A 26,277-nucleotide genomic window follows, 5' to 3' on the forward strand; every position below is an offset into this window, starting at 1 on the left:
TAATGTTTCTTTTTCCTGTTTATTCCTTTATTTGGATATTAGATTAAAAAGTTTTTGAGCCTTTAAAAGAACTTAAGTTGGGATTATCAAATTATGAATTTCTAACCTTTTTTGGACTATGCGTTGTCAATCTAATTCTACTAAATTTTTTATTAAAACCAAGAGATAACTTTCTCATTTTAACAATATTTATTTTTCACTAGATCAGGGAACGTTTTTGTCTTTTTGTCGTTTTGTTTTTTGTTTGTGCCTCCTCTCTTTTTGATAATGTCAAAGGGGAAGAGCGTATTGTTGAATCTGTATCCTTTGACTTTTATCTTTCTATCAAAAAATTAAAAAACAATATTTTTTATATCCCCTATTTTTTTAAAAGGGTTTATTCTAGTGAGGGGGAGATTAGAAGAAATTGCTTTTTTTGAAAATTCAAATTGAATTATTTGCCATCATCAAAAAGGGGGAGATTGTTGCGGATCAATGGTTTATGATTTTGGTGATAGCAAACATTTTTATTTCTCTACGACTTCCTTACGTACTAACATTTCGGTTCACACGATCGGACTGCAATTTAGAACCAACTCAAGATTGGGTAGACTAGGTCTGAGTGAGTTTGTACACTTTTCCTTTCTTTAGTCTATTGTATTTGTTGTGGCTCCTGATGTTTTGCAACGTATAAGAGTTTTTGACTGTTCCCTAAAGTTTACTGTTTTTGGTAACATCATCCTGGACGATATTTATATCGGCCGGGATGATCTATTCAAAAGCAGAAACCCTAATTAGGGCTTCTGTGCAAAACACATCGTCCTGGACGATTTTGTATCGGCCATGACGATAAGCTAAATTCAGAAAGTTTCTGCCGCCAGATCTATTTAGGAATTATTTATTTTTGGATATCGGCCAGGTGGATCGGCCTGAACTATAAAATATCGATCAGGACGATCCAAGACAATTTTTCCATAATTTCTCTGGCAATTAAGGAAAGTAATTAATGGTGATTTCGTCCGGGCCGATTAGACATTGGCCAGCTTCATTTCAGGGAGATATTCAGGATGAATTTTTTCATATTTGAACTAATCGGCCAGGACGATAAAGTCGGCAACTTGCATTAATGAACTCATTTTTAGCTCTTCTATTTAAGCTATTACATGACACTTTATAAGTGTCTTTGGCAGCCATAGTAGCTTCATTCTTGTGGGAGAAACTTGAAGAGAAAGCTTGAAAGGGAGTGAGGAACGCGTGAAGTCTGAGAGAGGGAGAAGATCTTATGAGGGGGGACTCAGGGGAGTGTGGAGAGGGATTCCACACGGTTGCTCCAGCAGGCTTGCATTTTAATACTGTTGGATTCAAGGATTGTCTCGAGGGAAGTTCACCAAAGAAGAAGATCTCTTTGGTGTCAAAGGACCCGGCGACTCCGCCGCACCAAAGAAGGTGGAAGTGATTTTGTAAGGGCTTCTCCGCCTAGCTGTGGGTGCTAAAGGAGAGACACTTGTTTTAGTGCAATACTTGGAGGGTGCCTCCAAGGAGTGGACGTATGTCAAGGTTTGACCGAACCACTATAAATCTGGTGTGTTCTTTCTTATTATTTGCTTCCGCATTTAATTTCCACATCGTTGGTTTTGATTGTGGTGAATCTTGTTTTTGGATTTAAGATTGTGTTTGTGTTAAATACTGATTCACCTCTCTATCTCATTATTAGCCTTGGGCCAGTTCATAAGGGATTAAATCCCTAATGAACTTTCAAGTGGTATCAGAGCACTTTCTAGTGTCATCTGAGCACTTTCATAGTCAAGAATATCATGAGGATCCATTCTTAATCTGTCTCTTATCAGTAAAGACGTGGCATGTGTCCTCTAACTGATGATTTCCCCATTAAATGACACCACACCTATGATTTTTCTATTAAATGGCACTACAAGTAAATGGTTATGATTAGGACCCTCTAAACTGGGTGGTTGGCCGGCAAATGGTACCATTATATTACGGTCTTGTTCAGCACCCATATGCTCCCCAATGGCGTTTAATCATTGAGATATGAATTAATAGGGTATAATAGATAAGACCCAAAGCCCTCTGTCAGCTAATGTGAATTCAAATTTATCCCCTTATATAAACATCCACCCTAGGTCTACTAGGTACCCTTGGACGACGCAACCCATGGTTGCTAACAAGGATCCTTCTATCAGGATGGGTCAACTACCTCCTCTAACTAAGTAGACCAGGGACCATGATGGCCAGAGATTACAAAACCATAGGATCTTGATGGAGCTCATCATCACTCCCCCCCACCATCTGCTCTAAGCGCAAGATGGCAAAATTTCAAATTTTAAATATCGATTTCCAAACACTCAATCCAATGTTGCTTCTATATGTCAGATACCATATATCTACTGATATGATGTATTCACTCGATGACTAACCTTAATCGAAAGTTCTCTCTCATGATTGGGAGAGGTAATTAACTATAGGGGAGTACGCCTATAGGAAACTAGATCTCAGATCATAAAGTCCTCGCAACATGAGAGCGAAATCTATGGGTAGTGTCTTATTTCAAACCTAATATGTCGTCCTAAAATTTTCTCCAAAACTTAATCCATTAAAACTCCCTCTGATAGTAGAAAAGACAAAAAAGCAAAGCGGTGGGGAGGCCTGGGATGAATTTTTAGAGCCCACAATGTTGCACAATATTTCTTATGTAATCCATCGATTCTGATCACCTTTAATGGCTTGAGCTATATTACAACCTTTTTTAAATGATTTTGAAGTTACAAACATAACAACCAAGTCTGTTTTGTAAACGAGAGATATTTGGGCAACTATGCACATTGAAACTCGTACCAATTTTGCTCTTTTCACTTGTCCAATCATCCTAACAATATCAATATCAATTTTATGTATTTTTGATGTTTCGGTCACAATGATAAAGTCCTCTTTGCGAACATACAATGTTTGGGCATTGTCATGCATCCTCACATATGTAGACTGTTTATTTCGACTGCTTTAACTCAATTCAAATACGAGAGATCCCCACATAGGTAAATTTGATGTTTTGATCGCATCGACACAATCCGTTTGGCGATTGAATATTTTTTATATAGTTTCGTGCAATGTCGTGCTCACTAAAAACTCATGTTTGTCTTCTTTCTTGACTGAGTTGCGCACGAATGATTCTTAGTAAATTTGGTGTTGTGCACGCATCAATGTGATCTATTTTATAATCAGGCAAAAATTTTGGGCCATTTTGATAGCGATTGAGATATCCTGATACTCACGATAAGCGATAGGTATGATAATCGCTTTCTTTGATGCACTTAATTAATCATGGAATATGTTTAGAGGTCAACAGGGATACGGACAAAATGAAGCTCACTTGAAAGGCATTGACGAATGATTCAAATCGAATCTTAGTTTGAACAAGGTTCAAATTGAACGTTGGTTTGAACAAATGTTTGAATTCAATTAAACCTAATTCAAACCATTCAATTTGAATATTTTTCGCAGGACTTCAAAATTAATAAATAGTTTGCAAATACAAAGGGGAGATTCATTTACCCAAAAAAAAAAAATTATGTTTCTTCAAGAAAATAAATAATAGAGATATTTTTCTCAGTACATGTATTATAGAACTTTTTAAACCAAGTTTCCCTTTCACCTATTTAAATATATATTAACTTCTATTAAACATTTTCTAAAATAACATTAAAAAGGAATTATAAAGTTCTTTATTTAAAATATTTCCATAATGCAATGTAAACAAACTTCCACTTCTATTTTTTAAATATTTTCAATCGAAATATTTTGTTATTTCTGGGTTTCGTTGTTGATAAAAAGCACACAAGCAATTCAATTTATAACTGATTGCAGAGATCAGGATGCTCAGGTGAGTTAGTGGCTTTTACTCTTATAGACAGAGATGAGAATTCTCAAATTAGAGTGGCGACAAATAAGTTTAGAGAGTTGTCTTAGATGATTTGGTCACATAAAATATCAGTCTTCCGATAACTCTATTAGGAGAGTAGGTATATTAGAAAGAGGTAGACCTAAAAAACTCGATGAAAAAGTATTAGAAATGATCTCTTTTCATTAGATCTAATTGAAAATTTTACACTTAATATGACACAATGAAGAAAAAGATTCATTCAACGGACTCCACACAGTGGGATAAAGGCTGAATATTGTTGTTAGTGGTGGTGCTCCACATTTCCCAAAAGAAAATCAATGACTTCATATTTTTAATAATTTTAATAATATTTTACTATATATTTTCTGAAAAATTAAAAAAAAATCAAATTAATTAATTTTAAAAATTCAAAAAAAAAAAAAAAACACATAAAATAGAAGAAAACTGAGTGCTAAAAAATTACACCCTACTTCAGGTTTTCTTTAAATTCTGAGTATAAACATCAAGAGATAATACTCGTTAAAAATGATATAATGACATTATCCATCGCAAAAACAATCCAATCAAGAACACCATGACCAAACAAAATCGAATTATTGCCACCAATCCACCTAACTGGACACTCAATCTCTCTTGACGCCCACAAGAAAAAAAAAAAAACCAACCTGAAGCGATGGAAAGAAATCTAGTCGCTCCTCCTCACTTTCCACTGTTTAATTTTCCACCTGAAGATGAAATCCTTTTAGCGTCCACGCCAACAGCGCTTGGTTGCCTTGATATTCTACTAGCTCCACTAGAATTTTTCCTGGATGATGGTGGAATGTATGCATAAGTTGGCGTCCTGAAGCATAAATGAACACCAATTCGTATGGTTAAAAAGAAAAGAGTTCAGATATTATTAGTACACACAAAATTAAAAGGCAAAATCAGAATTAAGATATTGGGAGCAGACGACAACAACAACAACATCAAGTCTTTGTCCCACTACGTGGAGTCGGTTGCATGAATCCCTTTTCGCCATTATGTCATGTTAAAAATCAAATTCTCATTTAAATCTTAATAAAGAAAGATCATTTCTAATATTTTCTAACCAAGTCCTTTTAGGTCTACTTCTATCTTTCTTAATATAAGACAAATCTAAAACCTCAAATTTCCTAACTGGGTCATCGCAAGGCCTCCGTTTAATGCGACCAAACCATCTAAGACGGCTCTTTCTAATTTTATCTTGCACTGGAGCTACTCCAATCTTCCCACGTATATACTCATTTCATATTCTATCTCTAAGGGTAAAGCCAGCATCCACCTAAAAAATGAAAAACAAAATCCAATCTTTATGCAGAATGAGCGTAGTTTGTTGAAAAAGATAATTTTTTTTTTCTTTTCCTACTAATCAAGTAATTCTAGTATCTCCATCTTACCTGAAATCCGGACTATTCACCGACTTTATTTGAGGCTTCTTGATCTTAGAAGCACCACAGTTGCTACTAGAAGTAGCTTTTGGAAGATTAAATTGCCACAATGCATCAGCTTCTGAGGAGTCACTTGTAGCAACGTCCAGATCATCCGAATCATCTGTGGTTACCGAATCAAATCTGTGTCTCTGGATCTCAAACTCATTACTCTCTGTCCTCCAGTGTGCGCTTCTGCTGTAGGGCTGATCCTGATATGCAGTACTATCAGAAACATACCTCTGATAAAAGAAATCAGGCAGGGTAGCAAAATTCCCATCACAGTGGCTTAGAGAACTTTCAAGCTTGTTCACCATAACCTTATCGACCCAATCTCCGGAGCTTGCATCTTTATCATCTTCCCCATTTTGAGAAGCTTTTAATGGACTGGAATTGGACCAGGGATGATTGTCTTCTGTCATCGATAAATTTTGGAGATCAAAGATTGGCCTTTTTTTACTTGTCGAGGTGCTTCGTACCTTCATATAAAGGATAACCAACATCAAAGAATCATACTGTAAACGAATTATATATTTTCCCTTGAAAAAAATAGCGTAGGAATTGGTGGACAATTTGTATTTCAATTTGTGGAACTGTGATAAATCAATTGTAGGAAGATAGAAGGAGAATCATGATAGTTCAAGTTTTGTGCTGCTGAAAGTTACATTAGTATCTCACATTTGTACTGTTTGTTGAGGTATTTATGCCTCGATTAATGCAATATAAGGCAGATGAGGTTAACATGCAAGGCTGCATTCTTTTGACGCATAAATTAAAAAAATAGTTTACTGTAGAGTTATGAACATGTTCACCTATGCACAAATGTGCACATGAATGTAATTCCAGAATGCAAATATAACTTGTTCACAATGCTGTGAAAGTCAAATGGGGGAACGGCTGCTATTATTTCATTAATAAAAAGTAATAAAATGACCAAATACAATACAAAATTGAAAAAAATTTCAAAATAATAAATCGTATGATTCATACTTTTAACTCTAAAGTCTATTTGACATAAATATATAAAATCAAACAATCTTACATGTCAAAATGAAACAAAACAATGTGAGATGTCTTAGGGTTTCAATAAAGACCAGGAATAAATCTTTATAGGAAATAAAACAAGGAGCAAGGAAGGAATCTTGCGTTAAGTGAGTGGATATCAAAGTTAGACGAGATGCGAGGCAAACGAAGGTGTCAAAGTTAGACGAGATGCGAGGCAAACGAAGGTGTCAGGATAGGGCTTTGATGTATTCTGAGGATGTAGAAGAGAAATAAATATAATAAAACTTAATTCTAATGAGATTGAAAATCAAATAGACTAGTTATGCATTTTTATTTAAATAAATGGGAAAAAATATTCATATCGCTTAATATTTAATAATTTGATCATTTAATTTAAGTTAAAGAATTGGGTTGTCAGCCCATCAACAAGGTGCAAAAAGTGAGACTTGGACATTTATGACGATTATTTGGATTGCGAGGCATACACCCACCATAGTCCACACACCTCCTAAGAATCCTTTAATTTCTAGCATACATTCATTAGATAATTTGAAGTGGTTTACAAGCAATTACTTGTACTCTGTCTTTTATCATATTGTCTAACTCTTTTGTACTATATTATGATTACAAAATACTAAACATGGTACTGTTGTGGTCTACTCTCCACTTGAGAAGCCTCACAAATCTTTCATAGTAAAACTCTTTTATGATTAAATAATTTGAAGTGATTCACAAGTGGTATACTTATAATCTTTGCTATAATCATATTTAATTTGTCAAACTCTTTTTGTATTATATTATGATAACGAAAGACTTGAGATAATGTGATAAGCTCAGATTGCTCTAAAAAGAATATTGCTTTGATGTTCATTGTGACCTTCTAATTTAAGATTATAATTGCTCTTAAATTTTGAATGGTGTTTCTTTCTTTGTTTCATCATAAGCGGCTTATTAGTTTTTCGTGACCTTATTACACTTCCATTACGAATATTTTTGAGCTCAAGCTGCTATTGAGTTTTCTATAGTGCTTCTTGTTGTTAGGCAGCTCTAGTTCAATATGGTTTTCCCTTAATTTCTTTTAGAATAGGTGACTTTTGAGTTCTTTTTAACTTAGGTTATAAGTTAGGCTCAAGATGCTCTTGGGTTTTTTATGCGGACTGCAGATCATGAAGATTTTCAGATGAGGAGACGACGATCGACGGCCGAGATCATTCCACCTTATCTTAATTTGTTATTTGTAATTTTTTTTTATTATGAAAATTCCGTTTTTACTATTACTTAAGAGAGTCGTCCTATGTAAGCCCTAGGGGCATATATGTCTTGTTTTAGTTTCTTAGGCCTATATATTGAGGCCCTTGCTTGTTTAATGTAATGTTGGATGATTAATAAAATTTTGTATTTACACTTGTGTTATTTGGGAAGAACCTTGGGTGAGATTCTTATAGGAGGAATTCATAGCTTCCACCAGCCGCAGGATGTGTCCGGGCTCGTGGCCTGAGTCCCTTGGTGAAGGGCAACGAAGTACCCGTCAGCTGCAGGATGTGGCCGGGTTCACGGTTGTATCTTTCTTTACCTAAATCCTTTTCTCCTCCTCCCTTGACCGCAGGCCAAAATCCCCCACTTTCCACTGGCTGATTCTCCCATAAACCCTTCCACTTCCACAAAACCGGCCTCCCCTTCTCCCTCCCCACAGCCTTAGCTCCACCTCCAACACCCCCCGCCAACCTCTCTAGCCGCGGTCTCAACAAACTGCCGGTCACCTTCTTTCCCATTGGTCCCACAAATCTCCCTTCACATTCAAAGCTCTTTCGTATTTTAGCCCTTCTAACTTAGTAACAAATTGAATTTTAAAATTCAAATTAATTTGAATTTGAATTTTGTTTCTAAAATTAGGATTCTTATTTTAGGAAAGTATTTGAATTAGGTACAGTTAATTATTTAATTGGATATGATTTAAATATTACTCCCTAATTTAAGGTTCCAATCAAAGACCTTTTTAAATTCTCTTTCCAAAACCTCTCTTCCCCCTTTTAATGCCGCCGCCCCCTTTCCCCCCTTCTTCCTCTTTGCCTTCAAAATTTGAATTCCCCTTTGATTACTTTCCTTTTATCAAACGATTTAAGTTAGGAAAATATTTGATTTCAAATTCTAAGTAATTTTGAATTTGAAATACTTTCCAAATTTAAGATAGCCTATTTTAGGAAAGTTACTTAAATTAAATCTGATTAGGTTTCTAATTGGATTTGATTTGATTTAATTATTCATAATATTTTGATCTCAATTAAAGCAAGAAATTCAAATCTTAAATGTCCTCTTATTTACCTCCTCGTTTTACATCAGTTTTCTATGGTGTTTCATGGCTTAGGTTAGGCAAATGTGGCTCCTTTAGTTAAATATGCTATGGAGTTGAAGTTTTTTGGTTGCAACGATTGATTTTCTCTAAAAATAATTCAACTTCATTGAAGAAAATATTTCTACTCATTATAATTCTTTTACCCCCAATGTCCCAAAATCTATAGTTAAACTCCCCTTTCTCGACATCTAATTAAGTAGAAGCACATGATAAATTTTTTACTAGCATATCTCTAATGCTTTATTCAACATAAACATATGATAACTGATGTTATCAATAACCTTCCATCATGACAAATACACCCCTCTTTGCCTATCCAAATCCTTCAAGAAGTCTAAAATTGAGTGTAACTGACAGTTCCTCTATCGTATAAATAGAATATTTTTATTTTATCACATCCACCTAAAAAGGCCTGAAAAGACCTGCAGATAGTCTCATGCACCTTAAATATTTTTTAAAAGTTATATTAATTTACATAGATACTCTAAGTTGTTCTGTTAAGTTCTTAGGACCATTATGTCCATAATATCGCGTGTGTTGCGTACTATTTTTCGAATTCTGTAGAGTCATACCCCTACCATTATTTGATTGCATGCACTTTTCACTCTCCACTAAGCAATTTTTACTTTTTAAAAGTTGAAAAATGTCAAATTTATTTAGGATATAAAAACTCCTCTTTTTTGTGTAATCTATGAAGGTGACATAATAAAATAATCTAATGAGGAGATAATTAGGTTTTATTTATCTAAAATATAATATTCACACAAGATGGGTATAACATAAATTAAACTTGAAAATTTAATATTAGCATTAAAAAAGTCATTCTTGCCCGTATGGTACTTGGCTTTTAATGTTATAAATTTGAATTTGCTCCTATATTACAACAACAATAACAACAAAAGTATCAAGCTTTTATCCCACTACCTGGGGTGGCTACATGAATCATTTTCCTTCATTGTATTTTGTTAAGAGACAAATTCCAATTTAAATCTCATTAAAAAGGTCATTTCTAACATTTTCTAATAAAGACTTTTAAGGTCTACCTCTAAATTTCTTAACATAAGCCAAATCTAATACATCTACTCTCCTAACTGGGTCATCGGAAGGCCTCCGTTTATGTAACCAAACCATCTGAGGCAACTCTCTCTAATCTTACCATTGGAGCTACTCCAACCTTTTCACATATATGCTCATTTCGTAACTTGTCTCTAAGAGTAAAGCCACTCATCCACATTAGCATCCTCATCTTTGCAACACTTAACTTAATATTATGACATTAGCATCCTCATCTTTGCAACACTTAACTTAATATTATGCTTCTCTTTTGATGGCCAACATTCTACGCCACAAAGCATTACAGGTCTCACCACCATCTTATAGAATTTTCTATTAAATTTGAGATTTTCTATCATAAAACAAGCCCGATGCATTTCTCCACTTCATCCATCTAACTTGAATTCTACTAATAATATCCCATCTATTTCACCATCATTCTAAAAAATAGACATAAGATATCTAAAATGTGTACTTTTATTAATGAGTTGACTGCTCAAAGTCACAATCCCCCCACTAGATCTATTACTATAAAAACTACACTCCATTTATTCGATTTTAAATCTACTCAAACAAAAACCTTTAGGCTCTAAGGTTGACCTCTATAATTCAAGTAAACCTTCAACTCCCTCTCTAGTTTTATCAAGAAGAAGAATATCATTAGCAAAAAAAAAAAGACCAAGGTACAACCTCTTGCAAAGAACATACATGACTAAAGCAAAAAAGATAGGGCTTAAGGATGATCCTTGATGTAATACAACTAAAATAGAAAAATACTTGATCAAATAATCTTGTATTTGAACACAAGTAACAACTCTTGCATACATATCTGATAGGAAGTGGATGCACTTTTCACAAAAATCAACGGATGAAACATGAAAAATTGGGGAAAAGAACACTCAAAAAATAATTTTATTGAAAGATCTATAAAGATATTTGCAAGATACAATTGGATCTTCAATTGAAGAGGAAGATCCGGCTCTCACAAACCCCTAGCGGCCGGCTAGAGCCCAAGTAAACTAAGAATAAACTAAATTCAGCAAACTCCAAAACATAATTTCCTCCCAAATCAGCCCCCTTCCCTAAATAATTCTCTCTCAAATTTGAATTCAAATTAGATTTATTTTCCTAATTAATTCCCTCATTATAATTAAAACTTTTCTAAAAAATCCCCCTTAATTCCTCCTCATTTTCCCTAAATAATTCCCTCTTAGATTTTGAATTCAAATTAGGTCTTTTGCCCTACACTTGATTAGGAAGCTTCTTAATTCCCTTCCAATCAAATTGGCCGATCCATCAATATCCTTAATGACTTGAATATAAGCATTATTAACCCATTTCTTTTCTACTACTCTCCATAGAACTTCTCTTTGAACTTTATCATATACTCTCTAAATCAATAATTATCATATGTAGATCCTCCTTATGAGGAAATATAAAGAATATAATTCTTACAACCCCAAGCAATCACCGAGGCACCTTTCATCACTTTCTAAGTATCAAAGTTTAGAGTGACATGAATATCTTCAAAATTTTTTTTCAAAAAAAAAATTTGTTCAAAAAAAGACATGAATATCTTCTACATTAATAGTCGAAAGGAGACCAACTTTCTCTTCATGCTAGATACACACCTAACTTATAAGCGTTTCCATTTATCTTAAATATTATGTCTCAAATGCGCACAACATTCAAGGGCTTAGATATTTTGTTTAAAGAAAAATAAAAAGACACCTAATTCTAATATTAATACATCAATTTAATCATCAGCATTGAGTATCAAAGAACCCTTAATGACTCCCATAGCAATATTCATTGTATTTTGCTTCAGCTTTTGGCCTTGCTCACAATTCTTCTTCATGCTTTTTTTATAATGTGGCAAAACTTAGCAAATATTGGTATCCACGTTAAGATCTTGCTTAACATAAGATTTTGATGTGACTCTTACTTCCAAGTATCAACATTAAAATTGACATTACATCCTTTTATATGAGTTCACTAATGGAGATCAACTTGCTCCATAAGCCAATAATACGCCTAAATTTATTCAGCTTCTACTTGATTCATTTACTATCTTAAATATAACATTTCTAATACTCATATATTCAAGGGCTCGTCATTAATGAGGAACACTTCGTTGTAAGTACATGTGCAATAATTTACTATTAGTTTTTTTTTTAATGAAAAAATGAAAAAGAAGCACTTGATTCAAATATATGTATGCTCATTAGATTATTCAACTATCCTTTTTTCTTACTCATATTCTAAAATTTGTTTCTATTATAAATATTGAAAACAATATATGTACCTAAAAATTTCTTGCATCATTGATATTCTAGAAAAAGGATGAGATCTCTGACATTTCTAAGCATCATGGAAGATGATTCATAGGAAATACGGAAGACAATTATAATGTCATCCCAACTCTCGAGCAATAATAAAAGCAAGATTAAGGCATGGATCTTATTGTAGATGCTTCTTTTGACATCTTGGATTAAAAAGTTTATGCAATATACAGACCTTACTGTCTAAGGAGGGCGTTACATATATCTCGAAGATTGTCTTCATGATTATGTAATATCTTTATTGAGGAAGTTGAAGGTGATGCTAAATCTAAGGGATACACAAAAGACCCTCAGAACTTATATATTCATTAGCTAACACTCTTCCTAAAGAACTAAATGTAGCTTCACTCTTTCAATGTTTGTGTTGACCTCTATGCTATAGCCAAGGAAAAGGAAACAAAAAAGGATATAAAAAAAATTTACTAAAATGATTACCTGCTCAAATATTGTCCCTATCAGCTGCTTCTACAGTAATCTTCCACACCCTGCACCCTCGGCGCAGTGCAGAGCGGACCACGCTCGTGTTCAGCTCGATCCTTCTCCCATTCCACATTCCAGTCGTTAAAATGTGACAGAAACGAAGCCTTACAGCTTCTCTCTGCATGCAAAAACCCCGCATTCCCTTCCCCTCTCACCTACTCGTCTTCGCCTGCGATCTTCCACCGAATCCCACAGCCACTTACGTGTAGCTAACTGAAGACCTCGGCCCTAGCTCGACGACCTCCACGTTCAAACCGCAGCCTCCTTCAATTCGACTCTTCCTCACAGCCCCGACCTCCACTCGTGATACCTGCGCCCAACTGACCGCCCATCTCTTATTACTTGCTACCCAGATCTCCACTCATCTTCTTCCTCTTCCATTCCCAAGAAGACCCCATAGCCGCCCCTTTCTATCTGACTCAAATCAGTGGCCCGAGCCACTACTTCCTCCATTGAGCTCATCCAGTTGCCTCCTTTTGCCGAGCCCCATCCGACACCAAACCTCCCAAGCAGACGAACTCCATTAGCCCAGTGATTTTATTGCCCGCCATCCTCCCTACCCGATCTCCTTAAGGTTTCTTTTATTATTAGGTATATATTTTGTTTTCTTTTTAGTTACTATTTATTATTAGTTAGTATTATAATTGTTATTTGTATTATATATATATATATGTTATTCCAAAAAAAAAAATAGCAAGTGTATTAAAAAAAAGCGAAACAAAAAGATGTGAAAAAGAAAGAAAGAGTTAAAAAAATAGAAAAGAGAAAATTCAAAAAAAAAAAAGTGGAGAAAGAACTTTTATAATCATCAACATCACCGTCGTTGCTGCATAAGGTATAACCTCTAAACTCAAATTCCAGCATTCGGCGTTCGTGTCGAGCCTGACAACCGCCCATGCACGTTTTTCTCTGGCATGGTGGAAAGGGAACCCAGTGCAACACCTACGGCGAAGTGGGGTTTTTCTCTAGCGTGATGGGGACAAATATAAAACTGCGCATTTCAAATAGGTGCCCGTAGACCCATGTATGCCTTTCTCTGGCGTGGTGGGATTGCAGATTTTTTGCCATGGTGTCATTCGACACTGCACATGCATGTTTTTCTCTAGCATGACGGGAGGCCCAGACTCCTGTAGTTTTCCTCTAAACAGGGGAGACGTCGGGAGGCTGCTGAAAATTCCGGTGGACATAGGACTTCATTTGGATTTGATTTAGACTCAAATGACAATTAATAGGGGACCTAAAACTAAAAAAAATGGATCTAATTTGAACAAAATTGAACAATTACAAGAGACTTGAAACCAAATATCAATGAGCTTAATTTGAATATGGTGGATAATAGACTTGAACAAGACTTGAACAGCAAGAGACTTGGACTCAATTTGGACAACAAGGGACTAAATGAACTTGAGCATGATACAAGGAACATTGACATGGGATAAATAATGACGGATTGGACTCAAATGGACATTGAATAAATCACACTAACTTGAACTTGAACTTCATTTGAACTTAATCTAAATCGTAGTGGACTAAACTTTAATTTGAACAAAATGCAAAAGACTTTGAGCAAGAATTTGAATGTGCACCGTGGACTCAAAATGAACTCAAGGAATTTGAAGTTCGAGCCTAAACCAAGTAACATTAAATTGAACTCAAGATTGAATAAAATAACGAGTTTGAACATGAATTAGATTTGGCAAGAGCTTGAACCAAAAGACGAACATTTAAGCATGAAATTCATGAGTTGTAAAAATCAGGAAAGCAAAGGAAGTTGCATGACTAAAGATCTATGTGCAAATGAACTATAAACCTTGACATAAAACTCCTTTTTGGACAATGGCATCCAACTTGTATTGATTATCACAATTGAGGTAAAGGCATTGACAAATGTGACATCAAATTCTTCATATATCTTGCAAACCATCTTTCAGAATAAAGAGTTTACAAGTAGAATTTGTTCACGAAATAACAAGAATATAGTGGGAGATGTTGCTTGATCACAGAGTCATGATAAGAACACTTTGGAGCACAATAGTTAACTCATGATATCAAATTTGGTTCATCCCTAAGAAACAATTGATACGGATCACGAGACTTGTGGCGGCCTATCTATAAGATATAGTGCAAAAGTCTTTAATGAATGATATAGGTGATTCATAAAAGACATGATATAAGTCTCCAATCCTCAATTGACCAGGGCACCAATACTATCATTCATGCCATGAACCAAGTGGAAATGCAATGAAAAGTTATATTGCACGTAAAGAATTGTTTGGAGGAGGAAATAAAAAATATACAACCAACATGTGTATGAAAAGTATATCACGCCTACAATCAAATGAAAGAAGCCACCATGAAGGGGAACTTTATTGTCACCAACGACAATCGACGGGTAGATTAAGCATCAATTTGATGATACTCAGCTACATATGAATGTACTGAGTCTTTACAAGTGAGAACAGTAAATGCAAACATGCACCACCCATTTGCAAATAGTTATATAAAGAGCATCGTAAAAAATAGTGGATATTCTCTGTAATCAACCATCACCCAGCATGAAGAAAACACACTGATACCTATACGGATAAAGGAAAAATATATTATGACACCTCCGCAGTCAATAATTATCCAACAGTGGTCAAATACACCCGCCATTCTAATTACATCAAGGGCTACAACAATCATTTTAGGAATGAATATCTCACATATTTCTCCTACACATTCTGATTTGTCTTCAATCGCTATAGCGTCCGCTCGAGGCAGGTGACCACTTATTTTGAAGTGTTGGGCATCAATGAAGACGCAATCACCCAAGGTTGAAATGATTGATTCTTTATTTAAGCCAATAATATACAATGATGAGGATGGCACAATTAGTGAGTTTCATACTGATTCCTATATGAGTTCTAGGGAGAGAAAGCTAGATCAAATCATTATTTTCAAAGATAGAGTAAGTGAGCCTCAGTTCAACTAGATTCTAAACATTCAGTTGGATAAGATTATTGGGGCTTGCAAATTTCTTGATGAACAGTGTTCGTGCATCTATTATACCACCCACGGGCAAATACAAAAAGGCCACGACAAACACAAACTTCTATAAATTATCATAGAAGATCCGTCAAATGTCCAAAATGCCCCAATACATGCACTGTAATATGTATGCACATATGTACGCAAAAGGAGCATGTGCAATTGCACACCCGCATGGGCCCGATGTGCGTGTTGTAGGAACACACAGGATGTCTAGGGATGTTGTGCGGGTCAATAAATTTAAACTCAATCCTCATAAACAAGTAAATAGGAGTCGACAAGATTCAACAAATAATTATAAAATGCCCCCAAATAATCGCATGGGCCCCAACGAGCGTGTTTGTTGCAGGAAAACGTGTGATGTCTAGGGATGCTGTGCAGGTCAATAAATTTGAACTCGATCCTCATAAGCAAGTAAATAGGAGTCGACAAGGTTCAACAAAATAATATAAAACACCCCCAAATATACGCATGGGCCCCCACGAGCCTGATTAAGATACACACATGAAATCTAGGGATGTTGCACGGATCAATAAATGACGTAGTTCAAGTCTGATCCTTCTATATTAATAGATAGAATTTGACACAGCTTGTAACATCAAATAGATATACGGTTAAGGTGTCGACCAAAATATATATTTTATACATTCATATAAGGCCTTCAAGATCTATGATAAAAGAAATTTATCAACAAAATTTTAAACTTATAAGGAACCCGATCATTTGTCGATAGCTCGACAGAGTCGACAAAGTCGTCAAGATTTAATCCACAAATGGAAGTGACCCTATACACCGCGATGATGGTCGTGTTGAACGTAGATCTCAATCGAATGGGTTAATTCCAAACATTTAAATGTCTTCTAAATTTCACCCAAATACACACCAAAATTCAAAATTTTCAAAATTTCAAAAATCATCTAAATCCAAAATATTTAAAATTGAAACCCATAAATTCACTTAAAGTAAAACCCATCCACCTTCTACAACAGTTTGCCATGGTGGAAAAATTAAATTTTACTTCAGCTCACATAGAGCTAATACCTAATCGAAAATATCACTATCATCAATTCTCAAATAATCTCCTGCCAGTAAGGACGTGATACGTGTCTTTTGACAAGCGATTTTGCCGATAAATGGCACGGCAAGATAAACGGTTATGATCCGGGGCCCTCTGAACCAAGTGATTTTGCTGCCAAATGTCACCTCTAAATTATGATTATGACCAGAGCTAATATGTTCTTTAGTGGCATCAAATCTTTGAGATATGAATTAATAGGATATAATCGATAGGGCACAAAGCCCTTTGTTAGCTAAGGTGGATTCAAATTTGTCCCCTTATATAAACATCCACCCCAAATCTATAAGGTACCCTTGGACGAAGTAACCCATGGCTGCCGACAAGGATTCTTCTATCAGGTTGGGCCGACTACCTTCTCTAACTAAGTAAACTAGGGACCACGATGGCCTAGGACGACGGAACCATGGGATCTTGATCGGCTATATCATCCATTCCCCACCATACACTTTACGTGCTAGATGGTGGAATTTTCATTTTAAATATCTATTCTCAAACCATACCTAAGCCCATGCTGCTCCTATATGCCAGATAACACGTATATTCTATGCATCTGATTGACGACTAACTTTAATCAAAAGTTCTCTCTCGTTATCGGGAGGGGTAATAAACTATTAGGGCTTGCACCTATAGGAAACAAGAACTTAGATCATAAAGCCCTCGCAAAATGAGGGTGAAATCTTTGGGTAGTGACTTATCTACAATCTCATCTGCCTTTCCAAAATTTACTCCAGAACTTAATCCCGTTAAAACACCCACGAAGAAAGCAGCGGGGGAGACCGGGACCAATTTTTGGAGCCCACAGGTTGATAAAATTTTCTTTGGTCGGTAGAACATAAAGTTTTAGCCCTCAAACTTGTTTTGGTCTTTCCATGCTCTCTATGCTCAAATATAAAAATTAAAAACAAAAAAAAAAAAAAAAACTTTAAAACCAACTCTTACTATTATAATAAAAATTTAAATAAAAATCAAATAAAGATAAAAGAAAAAAACATAACAAATATCACAAATACAATACATAATTTTACATAATTCAATGTGATCCAACAAAAACCACGATTACTTAGAGATCAAATAATCTACTAAGTGTTAAATAGGCTATATGAAGAATTTATACTTCATGCAAAGTTGTATGTTGATGACTGAAAAAGAATTCAACTACCTACTGCGGGAAATGAGACCAAACAGGAGGTTCTCCTCTTGCCAAAATTAAAATTATAAATACTTCTGTTTTAAAGAAGCTCAAGACCTCATCCTACAAGACCGAAAAACTCCTCCTTTCCCAAATAATAGCACCTCTCCCTTATTTCTCTTTCTTCTCTTTAATTGGTTCTTTTTGCAGAATACTAAACCCTCCTAAGTCTTTATTTATAGTAGTAACAAGTCATGCATTTAAAGACAGAGAATTAATTATAATATTTTACAAGGTCTTCTAAAGTCAATAAAAGAACTCTTCCCATAAAATATTTAAACGTATCATTAAAAAGCTTAATCCAATATTTATATAAAAAAGAGATCTGAAGCATATTTTATAAGGATTAGATGAATGAAAATTTTTAACTCCATAATCTTATTAGGTATATGCATATAATAAGTATGAAGGAATAGCAAGTATGAATGCTTTGTTTATGTTTGAAGTAGCATAAGGGCCAAGCAACAATATTTACATAAATCAAGATTAAAATGGTCATATACCAAGCAGAATACAAAGGTTACCATCAAAGAGCGAATACCTCTATGTTGCCAACTTCCTCCATAGGTTGTCTATGGTTTTCATTTTGAAAGCTTAAAAAATCTCCTCCGTGTCGTTTATTTAAATAGGCAGAAGCTGGTGTTCTAGCCTTTAATGCTGGCGGATCAGTTGGGATAATAGTTTGAAAGTGCTCTGACTGTCCCTCTGTCTTTGCCAATGCTGCTTTAAGACTACCCACCTGTCAAAAAAGAAATTAACTGTTTGTTTATTTTTGAGATTGCAACATGGAAAAAAAAAAAAATCAAATTAGAGACAGAACCTGCTCCTTAAGTTCCCTTCCTTCTAAACTTTCTTTATTTAAGCGGGCAGCACCAAGCTCAACCGTAGAAACTCTTTCAGCAAATTTAAGGGTGCTGATGGTTTCTCCTATGGCATCCATTTCAGGGCTTATATGGACAAACATCAAAGTTTTAGCTTGTCCTCCTACATTTCATCAGGTAATGACGCTATTACTAATAGTTTTCTATAAAAAATAATTTTCCTAAATTGAATTTGGTAAACTACAGAGTCTTACCAAGAGAGTCTTGAAGCAACTGCGTAAGTTTGCTATTTCTGTAAGGTACATGAGAATGATTCTGTGCTAGGGCATATATCACATCACCCAAGGCCGAAAGGGATTTATTTATATGTTGTGCTTCTTTTAGCCTCTCTCCCGTTGCCTCAGACTTATCAACTCTTTCACTACCTGCAAGATCTACTAGATTCATGCATCCACGGAGAATAGTTCCTGACGTCAAGTCCCTTCCTTGAACATGGACGGTGAGGCAACTGCAAATAATCAATCAATATCAAGTACTAAAAAACTTATTTACTTGGTTAATGTGAGATAATATGACACTAACAGACCTGTGAGAACGGCTACTACGATCATTCAATGCTGTTGCACCAACAGCACGATTCCTCATCCCAATGTTCATGAGTTCGATTACACCAGCCGTTGAAGTGACTGAGACCAAGTTAGCATCAGGTACATTTACACCATTTTGTGTTCCGTTTCTAATTTCTAATGTTTTAATTGTCAAGGACATTTAACAAACTTCACAAGAAACATGACTTCAATTTTAATAAATTATCCATGAATGGGCCAACTAAAAGGATATCTTCGATTGAGACCATCACAAACGAGGAGATCTCGCACTTGTTCATTATAAATTTCAATCATTTGCACAGCAATATTATATGTGAATGTGCCTCTTCTCTTTTCTGCTAGGTTGAACAGATCACTCAATGCTCTGTAATTTACGCCCATGTTCTGTGTGTTGACTACTTTGGCTCCACTCTGCATTCAAGAGAGTAAACATTGTTTAGCTTCCAAGTGCATCTTTATTAGACAAATTATAGATTTAAACATAAGAGTTTAAAATAACAAGACAGTGTTAATCTATAAATTCTTACCATCGTGTAAGTTTTTCCAGACCCAGTCTGGCCATAAGCAAATATGCAAACATTGTAACCATCAAGGACAGATCGTATCAAAGGTTGAGTATCTGAGAAGACTTCCTCTGAAACATCAAGTAAAATTAGAGCTGCGCCCAGCAAGACAAAAGTTCATGACAAAAAAAGGAGTGAAAGCACAAGAGTATAATGACCTTGTGAAGCAGCAGGACCGAACACCTTATTAAAAGTAAAAGTTCTCTGCCCTTCTTTTCCATATTTAGCAGGGGTGATGATTGTAATGTTTTCATCATCAATGCATCCAACATTGCTACTTCTTATTTGCCCGGGCAAAAATGGTCTGACTCGACAATACACCCGAATACTTCCTAAATTGTCCAAAAATTTAGCACGGAGAATTCTTTCTTCAATAGTATTTGTCAAAACTATCTAGTTTATAATGCTACCTTTAAGATCTTGCACCTGATTGTAAAGCTTCCTATTTTCTGCAAGAACTTTGTGATAGCCTGACGCAGCATTAGCAAGACTGTGCATATGTTTCCCTGTTTTGTGGTAAGAATGACATGTGATGATAGAAAAGCATCTATAAAAGGAATAACTGATTCGTTACTTTTGTATGTATCATACCAACAACATGGATCTCTTCCAAGTACTTCATTTGCATGAACTCCATACCAGCTCTTGCAGTTTGAAGATCACGTCTAAGGAGCTGCATATTGCATTGACCATTAGCAGGTACAAAGCTAAACTAAGTATAACCGACTAAGAAAAAGTTAGTCGCATTTGGTGTTACCTGAATATCTCTTTGTTGTCGGTCAATTATAGAGTACTGCTTCAAAAGCTGTTCTTTTGATGCCTCTTCATGTTTCATATTGTTGTGGAAGTTCTCCTTCAACCTTGTGCATTTAACCACTTCTTTCTCTTTCTTCAATAGTATAATTAAAACATCATGATTCATGAACATATTAGTTCATTTGAAAAGACAGGGAACCAAATAGGTAACTAGACAACCTAAACCCTACTGTAAAATTAATATTTATCGCAAATTTAAGCAAATAATAAAAGTATAAAAGCATAGCATACTTTAAATTCGGAAATAGCAGAAGATTGGTCAGCAGGAATCTTCATTTTAGAGAAAGATTTACCATCATCTTGCAAACCCTTTATAGCTGTTTTCACCTGTTATGCACATAGTTAGCAAAATTTCAAAGGAATCGTTGCTGCTAATGAACCCAAATCACAACATAGACAACATATCATTCAAAACAAGATAAAACAAGAATGATCATCATGAAGGACAAAAAAAAAAAGAAAAAGTATGCAAAGAGTTTCATGATATTTTGTATGCATATAAGATAAAACTATCCAACTCGAGCCTTACTAGGTATTAGAAAACATTTCTAGTATTCTTACAAATTGAACATTTGCTTGTTGAGTAGAAGAGCAAAAAACATACCAACTCATTTTGGCTTGCAATGCGACGCCCAAACTCTTTCATAAATTTGCTTAACATAGACTCCACAAGCTGATAAATAATATAATAAGTTCATCTTGTCAATAAGGTAGAAGCCACCAATAGGTAATAATAGTATTGGCACAAACTGTATTACCGCTGGAACTTCTTCAGGCTTCTTGTCTGAAAGAATTGCATGGACAAGCACATTCAAAGACGGAGATGGCTGAAAATTAGGGCAAACAGTTAGGATAATGCACTAGAAATAATATACTAGCAAGTCATAAAATTAGCATTACAACCATTTCACTGGATTCTACTTGATTTAAGTTTTGTTCAGAGCTTTCTCGATCATCCATAAACTGGGACCTTGCCAAAGAATTTGAGAAAGGATCGAAGTTCTTCCTCATGAAAGCTTTTCCAGATATGGACGGCTTAGCATTCCCACCAAATTTCCAGGAACCACCACCGCCCATTTGTCTCCATTCACTGTAGGATTTAAGAGCCAAAACGCAATTCACAATTCTTGAGCTTTTCCCTCCCTGAAAAGTTATCAGGCAAAATTTCATTGATTTAATTACACAACATGGAACTAACTTAAGCAGAAGTTATAAAAGTTACATTGTATTGAAAACAAACACACTATTAAAGCTCATTCTAAGTCTCAAGTGCAACAACAAAACCAACATGAACCAAATTCAGATATATGTTCATCAACCAAATGATCAGAGAGATTCAGAGTGTCATGATTTTCTTCATTTAGTTTTCAGCAGCGTAGAAAACTTCCCTAAGTGATTATATCACAAGTAAACAACAGAATCTGGTTATTCTATGGAAAAATTAAATTAAATTGTATTACAAACGTGAATTTTCAAAGTAGGTAGACCAATATATATATATAAGAGCTGCAAACAGACCTGCTCTAAATCTGATACTTCAAATGTAGGTAGACCAATATCCTGGACAGCAACAAGGAAATTCCTCACATTTTCAAAGTACTGGTAAGCTGACAAGGGAGCTCCATCGGGCATAACCACTGAATCTCCTGAACTCGCAACAATCTACAAGAATGGATCCAAGAAGGTAACCGAATTTGGGAAACTACAATAGCATCCTAATAATATTATCAAGAGGGCGAGCAAAAATTAAGAAAAAAATACTCATAAATAAGAACGAGAAAGAAAAGGATATTTCTGGGGCAATTACCTTAGGGACTGCTGCAGGTTGGATCTTGTTAAGTGCATTGCAAAGGATCAAACCACTCCTCAACCCAAGCCTGAATTCCTCTTCTGAAGGCTCCTCTGGCAAATCCTTCGCACCAACCACCCCCACCGTTTTCCTAAGCCACCTGGCTACCTCATATCGTCTAGCGGCTGTACTTTTTATTTAGAAAAGTTAGGAGAGAAAAAAAAAAAACCGATGATCTAACAGAAAATACTTCTTTAGATAAGAATTCTAAGAATTACTGAATCAATAATAAGTTATACTCATCTTCATTCTACGGATTAAATTATATAGCAATAGAATAATTTAAGTTAACAAGTCCATGAGGAACAAAATCTCCACTCCAAGAGAATGACCAAACCAATTAAATTTGAAATGAAATTAAACCAGTTAGTTAGATCAAATCCATTATATCATTGCTTCACCAAAACGACGTGCATCAGACAATCAAAACAGTGTTCAATCCTCTTAGCTATATCTATTAACTTCTTAGCATTGAGCAGTCATTCTGATCTCATCAGCCAAGGTAAATTGATATGCTCAAGCAAACAACACTATTATTCACAATATCATCTGTCATTAGATAGAGAAATGTACTTATCTTAAAAAAAGTACATAACCAGATTTGTATCAAATAATAAACTGTAAAAGGAAACAAAAGCTCACTAACTCGTGAATCTACCGATAAGAGGAAAAATACGATTAAAGAGAAATTTGCGCTCACCAGCCTCCTCGGCCTTCCTCGATGCCAAATCCATGTCGCTGAGCCTCTTCCCGTGCTCTTTCAGCACGTCCTCCAGAACCGAAGCAACTGATATAGAGAAGAATCCCTCCGATGCCATCGAAAATCGGAATCACCCACCAATCTAAAGATCGAAAACACCAAAACTCTGGCGATTAAGCTTATAAAAATGACCCTCACTTTGTCATTCTGCACCGCACACAATCAGAGAGAAATAGAGAGAGGCGAAGGGCCTTTTGGTGTGGCCGTGGAATTCCAAAGGAGACGAAATGCTTCGACTCCCTTTGATCAGACGAAACCGTAAGAAAAAGAGAAGAAGTGAGAGAAAGTTAAAGTCTCGCAGGCCGGCCCCTCCACTCCCTCCAAAGCTAATCCGAGCCTCGTGGGAAGTGGAGCACAGCAACAGAGAGAAAATTTAAATCTGCGGAGCATTTCATTAAAAAAATTAAAAAATGCTGGTGGAAACCTTCCGTACCAGTTCCGAACTGCTGGATTCTCAACATAACCGTTGTGAACAGTCTAATGAGTGATCCGTGGTGTTTTAAACTTATACTATTATAAAGGAGGCATGATTTATAATAAAAGTATTATTATACTTAAAATTTTATATTGATATGTTATTAGAAAAAAAATCTACTTAAATAAGAAATTTATATAAATTTCTTAAATTTTATACCACAATTATTCAAATAAAAGTATGGGTGAAAATTTTATTTCATTGTATGAGAAATAAGAGGAACTTTGAATTTCATGTGCTACAATATCAAGCTTTTATTCCTCAACGTGGGTCGGCTACGTGAATCTTTTTTTCTTTGGGTCATATTAAGAGTTAAATTCTAATTTAAATATAATTAAATTATCATGTCTAATACTTTTTAATAAATTCTATTTAGGTTTATCTCTACATTTCTTAAGATAGGTTGGATCTAGTACATCTACTCTTAAAATCAGGTCATCGAAAGGTCGGCATTTTATGCAACCAAATCATCTAAGGTGACTCTCTCTGATCTTATATGCCGTAGAGCTACTCCGACTTTTTCACTTATATACGTGTTTCTCATTTTATCTTTAAGTGTAAAATTATTCATCACCTGAGCATCCTCATCTCAACAACACTTAACTTAATCTTATGCTTCTCTTTTAATGGTCAACATTTTGCATCACAAGGTATTACAGGCCTCACCGCCATATTATAAAACTTCCCCTTAAGTTTGAGGAGTGCTTTTCTATCACACAATAGGCCCAATGTATTCTCTACTTTAATTATCAAAGTTTAATTCTATTAATATTATCCTTATATATTTCACCATCGATTTGAACAATAGACCCCATATATCTAAAATGTACAATCTTTTTTAATAACTCTATCACCAAATTGTACAATTCAACTAGAATTTCATATTCATGTAGTCTAAATGAGCATCTCGATGCGAATAATCACGTGAACCCAATATAACTCAATTTTTAAGTTTGTAACATGCTTGATATGTCACCAAAAATCATTTTGATCATGCATGAATCATGAGGCATATTCAAGTTGAAAACTTCCAAAAATAAATTTGGAACCATATGAACTCCAATTTTAACAAATTAATATTCAAACTGAATCTCGAAGAGACAAACCCAATGACACCAAAATCGGTCCAATTCGAACCTAAATGAGTTCAAAACAGGGGCATGAAGCTTATTCGAAAGGTTCAAAGCATATATTGGATGGACAAACGATATCCAAATATGACATGCTTATAATCGAATTGAGCGGCTTAGCAAGAAAAATCCAACGAGCCCAAGATCGTTGAATTCTGACATCATTAAGGCGCCTAAACACTTGGAAAAAAAGCTCTATAATCGAAGGAATAAATACGGGCCATAGATGAAGCACTACGAACCTACCTCAGATCTGCTTTATATTTAAGGGATATGTTACTCATAGAAATCAATAAATAAACACCCACTCTTTACATGAAGCGGGACCTTTGGCTATAAATTGGAGAAAGCTCTAAAGCTTCAAGAGCACCAGCACCATTACTGGTGAACCTCAATCGATCATCGCTGAACCACCGGTCGACCACCACCGAACTTCCACTTAGCCACCAACCACCGTTGTACTTCCACTTAACCATCGTCAGACCACTGCAAGGCTATCGAACACTATCGGACTTCCACTTGAGCATCGTTAGAGTATTTCCTAGCCGCCAACAATTGTCGGACTTCCTCTGAACCATCTTTGGACCACTACACGACCACTAACCACTCCCAGACTTCCACTTGGATACTGACCGCCGCTAGACTTCCACCCGTGGCCAACCATTATTGGTCCTTATCAATCTACCCAGTATTTTCCCTCCGACCACTAACACTTACCATCTATGGTCCTTTCAACCACCATCGCTTTTCAATATCGATCCCTCCGACCACCATCGCCAACCGACTACGGTCCCTCCAACCATCATCGTCAGCTGACTATGGTCTCTCTGACCTCCATCATCCGTCGACTAGAGTCCCTCCGACCTTCATCACCTGTCAACTACATTCCCTACGACCTCCATCGCTTGCCGACTACGATCCCTCCGACCTTCCTCGCCCACCAACTACAATCACTCTAACCTTCATCACTCCCCCAACTTCAGTCACATAGACCTCCATCACCCACAAATTACGATCCCTCTAACCAGTATCACCCTCTGAATATGATCCCTTTGACCTCCATCACCAGCTGACTACAATCACTTCAACCTCTATCGGCCACCTACTATGATCCCTCCGACCTCCATCATCCACCAACTAAAGTCCCTCCGACCATCATTTTCCATCAACTATTGTCCCTCCGACCATCATGGCCCACCAATTGCGGTCCATCCAGCCTTTGTAATTAGGTAAATATGGTCTATCCAGTCTCCATCTCTGTTGACAATTATCCGTTCGACCACCATTTCCCATTGACTATAGTCCCTCTGACCTTCATCGCATGTAGACTATGGTCCCTCCAACCTTTGTCATCCTGCCAACCAAATGAATAGTCCATCTTT

The 26,277-nt window shown here is 35.7% G+C and overlaps 1 protein-coding gene across 2 annotated transcripts; it reads right to left on the minus strand.

The window, feature by feature from the left end:
• Window positions 1-4,385: 4,385 nt before the first annotated feature.
• LOC110106838 (kinesin-like protein KIN-14F) lies at window positions 4,386-23,650 on the minus strand. Of its 2 annotated transcripts, none has more exons than XM_020836888.2 (19): window positions 23,231-23,650; window positions 22,489-22,655; window positions 22,200-22,343; window positions 21,585-21,824; window positions 21,440-21,508; window positions 21,286-21,354; window positions 20,913-21,008; window positions 20,623-20,754; window positions 20,457-20,538; window positions 20,276-20,371; window positions 20,024-20,197; window positions 19,830-19,936; window positions 19,535-19,713; window positions 19,281-19,442; window positions 18,949-19,202; window positions 18,694-18,857; window positions 18,415-18,612; window positions 5,314-5,822; window positions 4,386-4,700 (listed from the first exon to the last, which is right to left on the minus strand). In XM_020836888.2, exons 1-19 carry the CDS (start codon window positions 23,346-23,348, stop codon window positions 4,595-4,597), a joined length of 3,066 nt encoding a protein of 1,021 aa, XP_020692547.1. In that variant the 5' UTR covers window positions 23,349-23,650; the 3' UTR covers window positions 4,386-4,594. The 2 variants fall into 2 exon arrangements, with proteins under 2 accessions (XP_020692547.1, XP_020692546.1); XM_020836887.2 differs by having other exon boundaries at window positions 4,386-4,736; window positions 23,231-23,646.
• Between the last annotated feature and the right edge of the window lie 2,627 nt (window positions 23,651-26,277).

This window comes from Dendrobium catenatum, unplaced genomic scaffold, assembly GCF_001605985.2.
Source record: "Dendrobium catenatum unplaced genomic scaffold, ASM160598v2 fragScaff_scaffold_879, whole genome shotgun sequence".
Lineage (NCBI taxonomy): Eukaryota > Viridiplantae > Streptophyta > Magnoliopsida > Asparagales > Orchidaceae > Dendrobium > Dendrobium catenatum.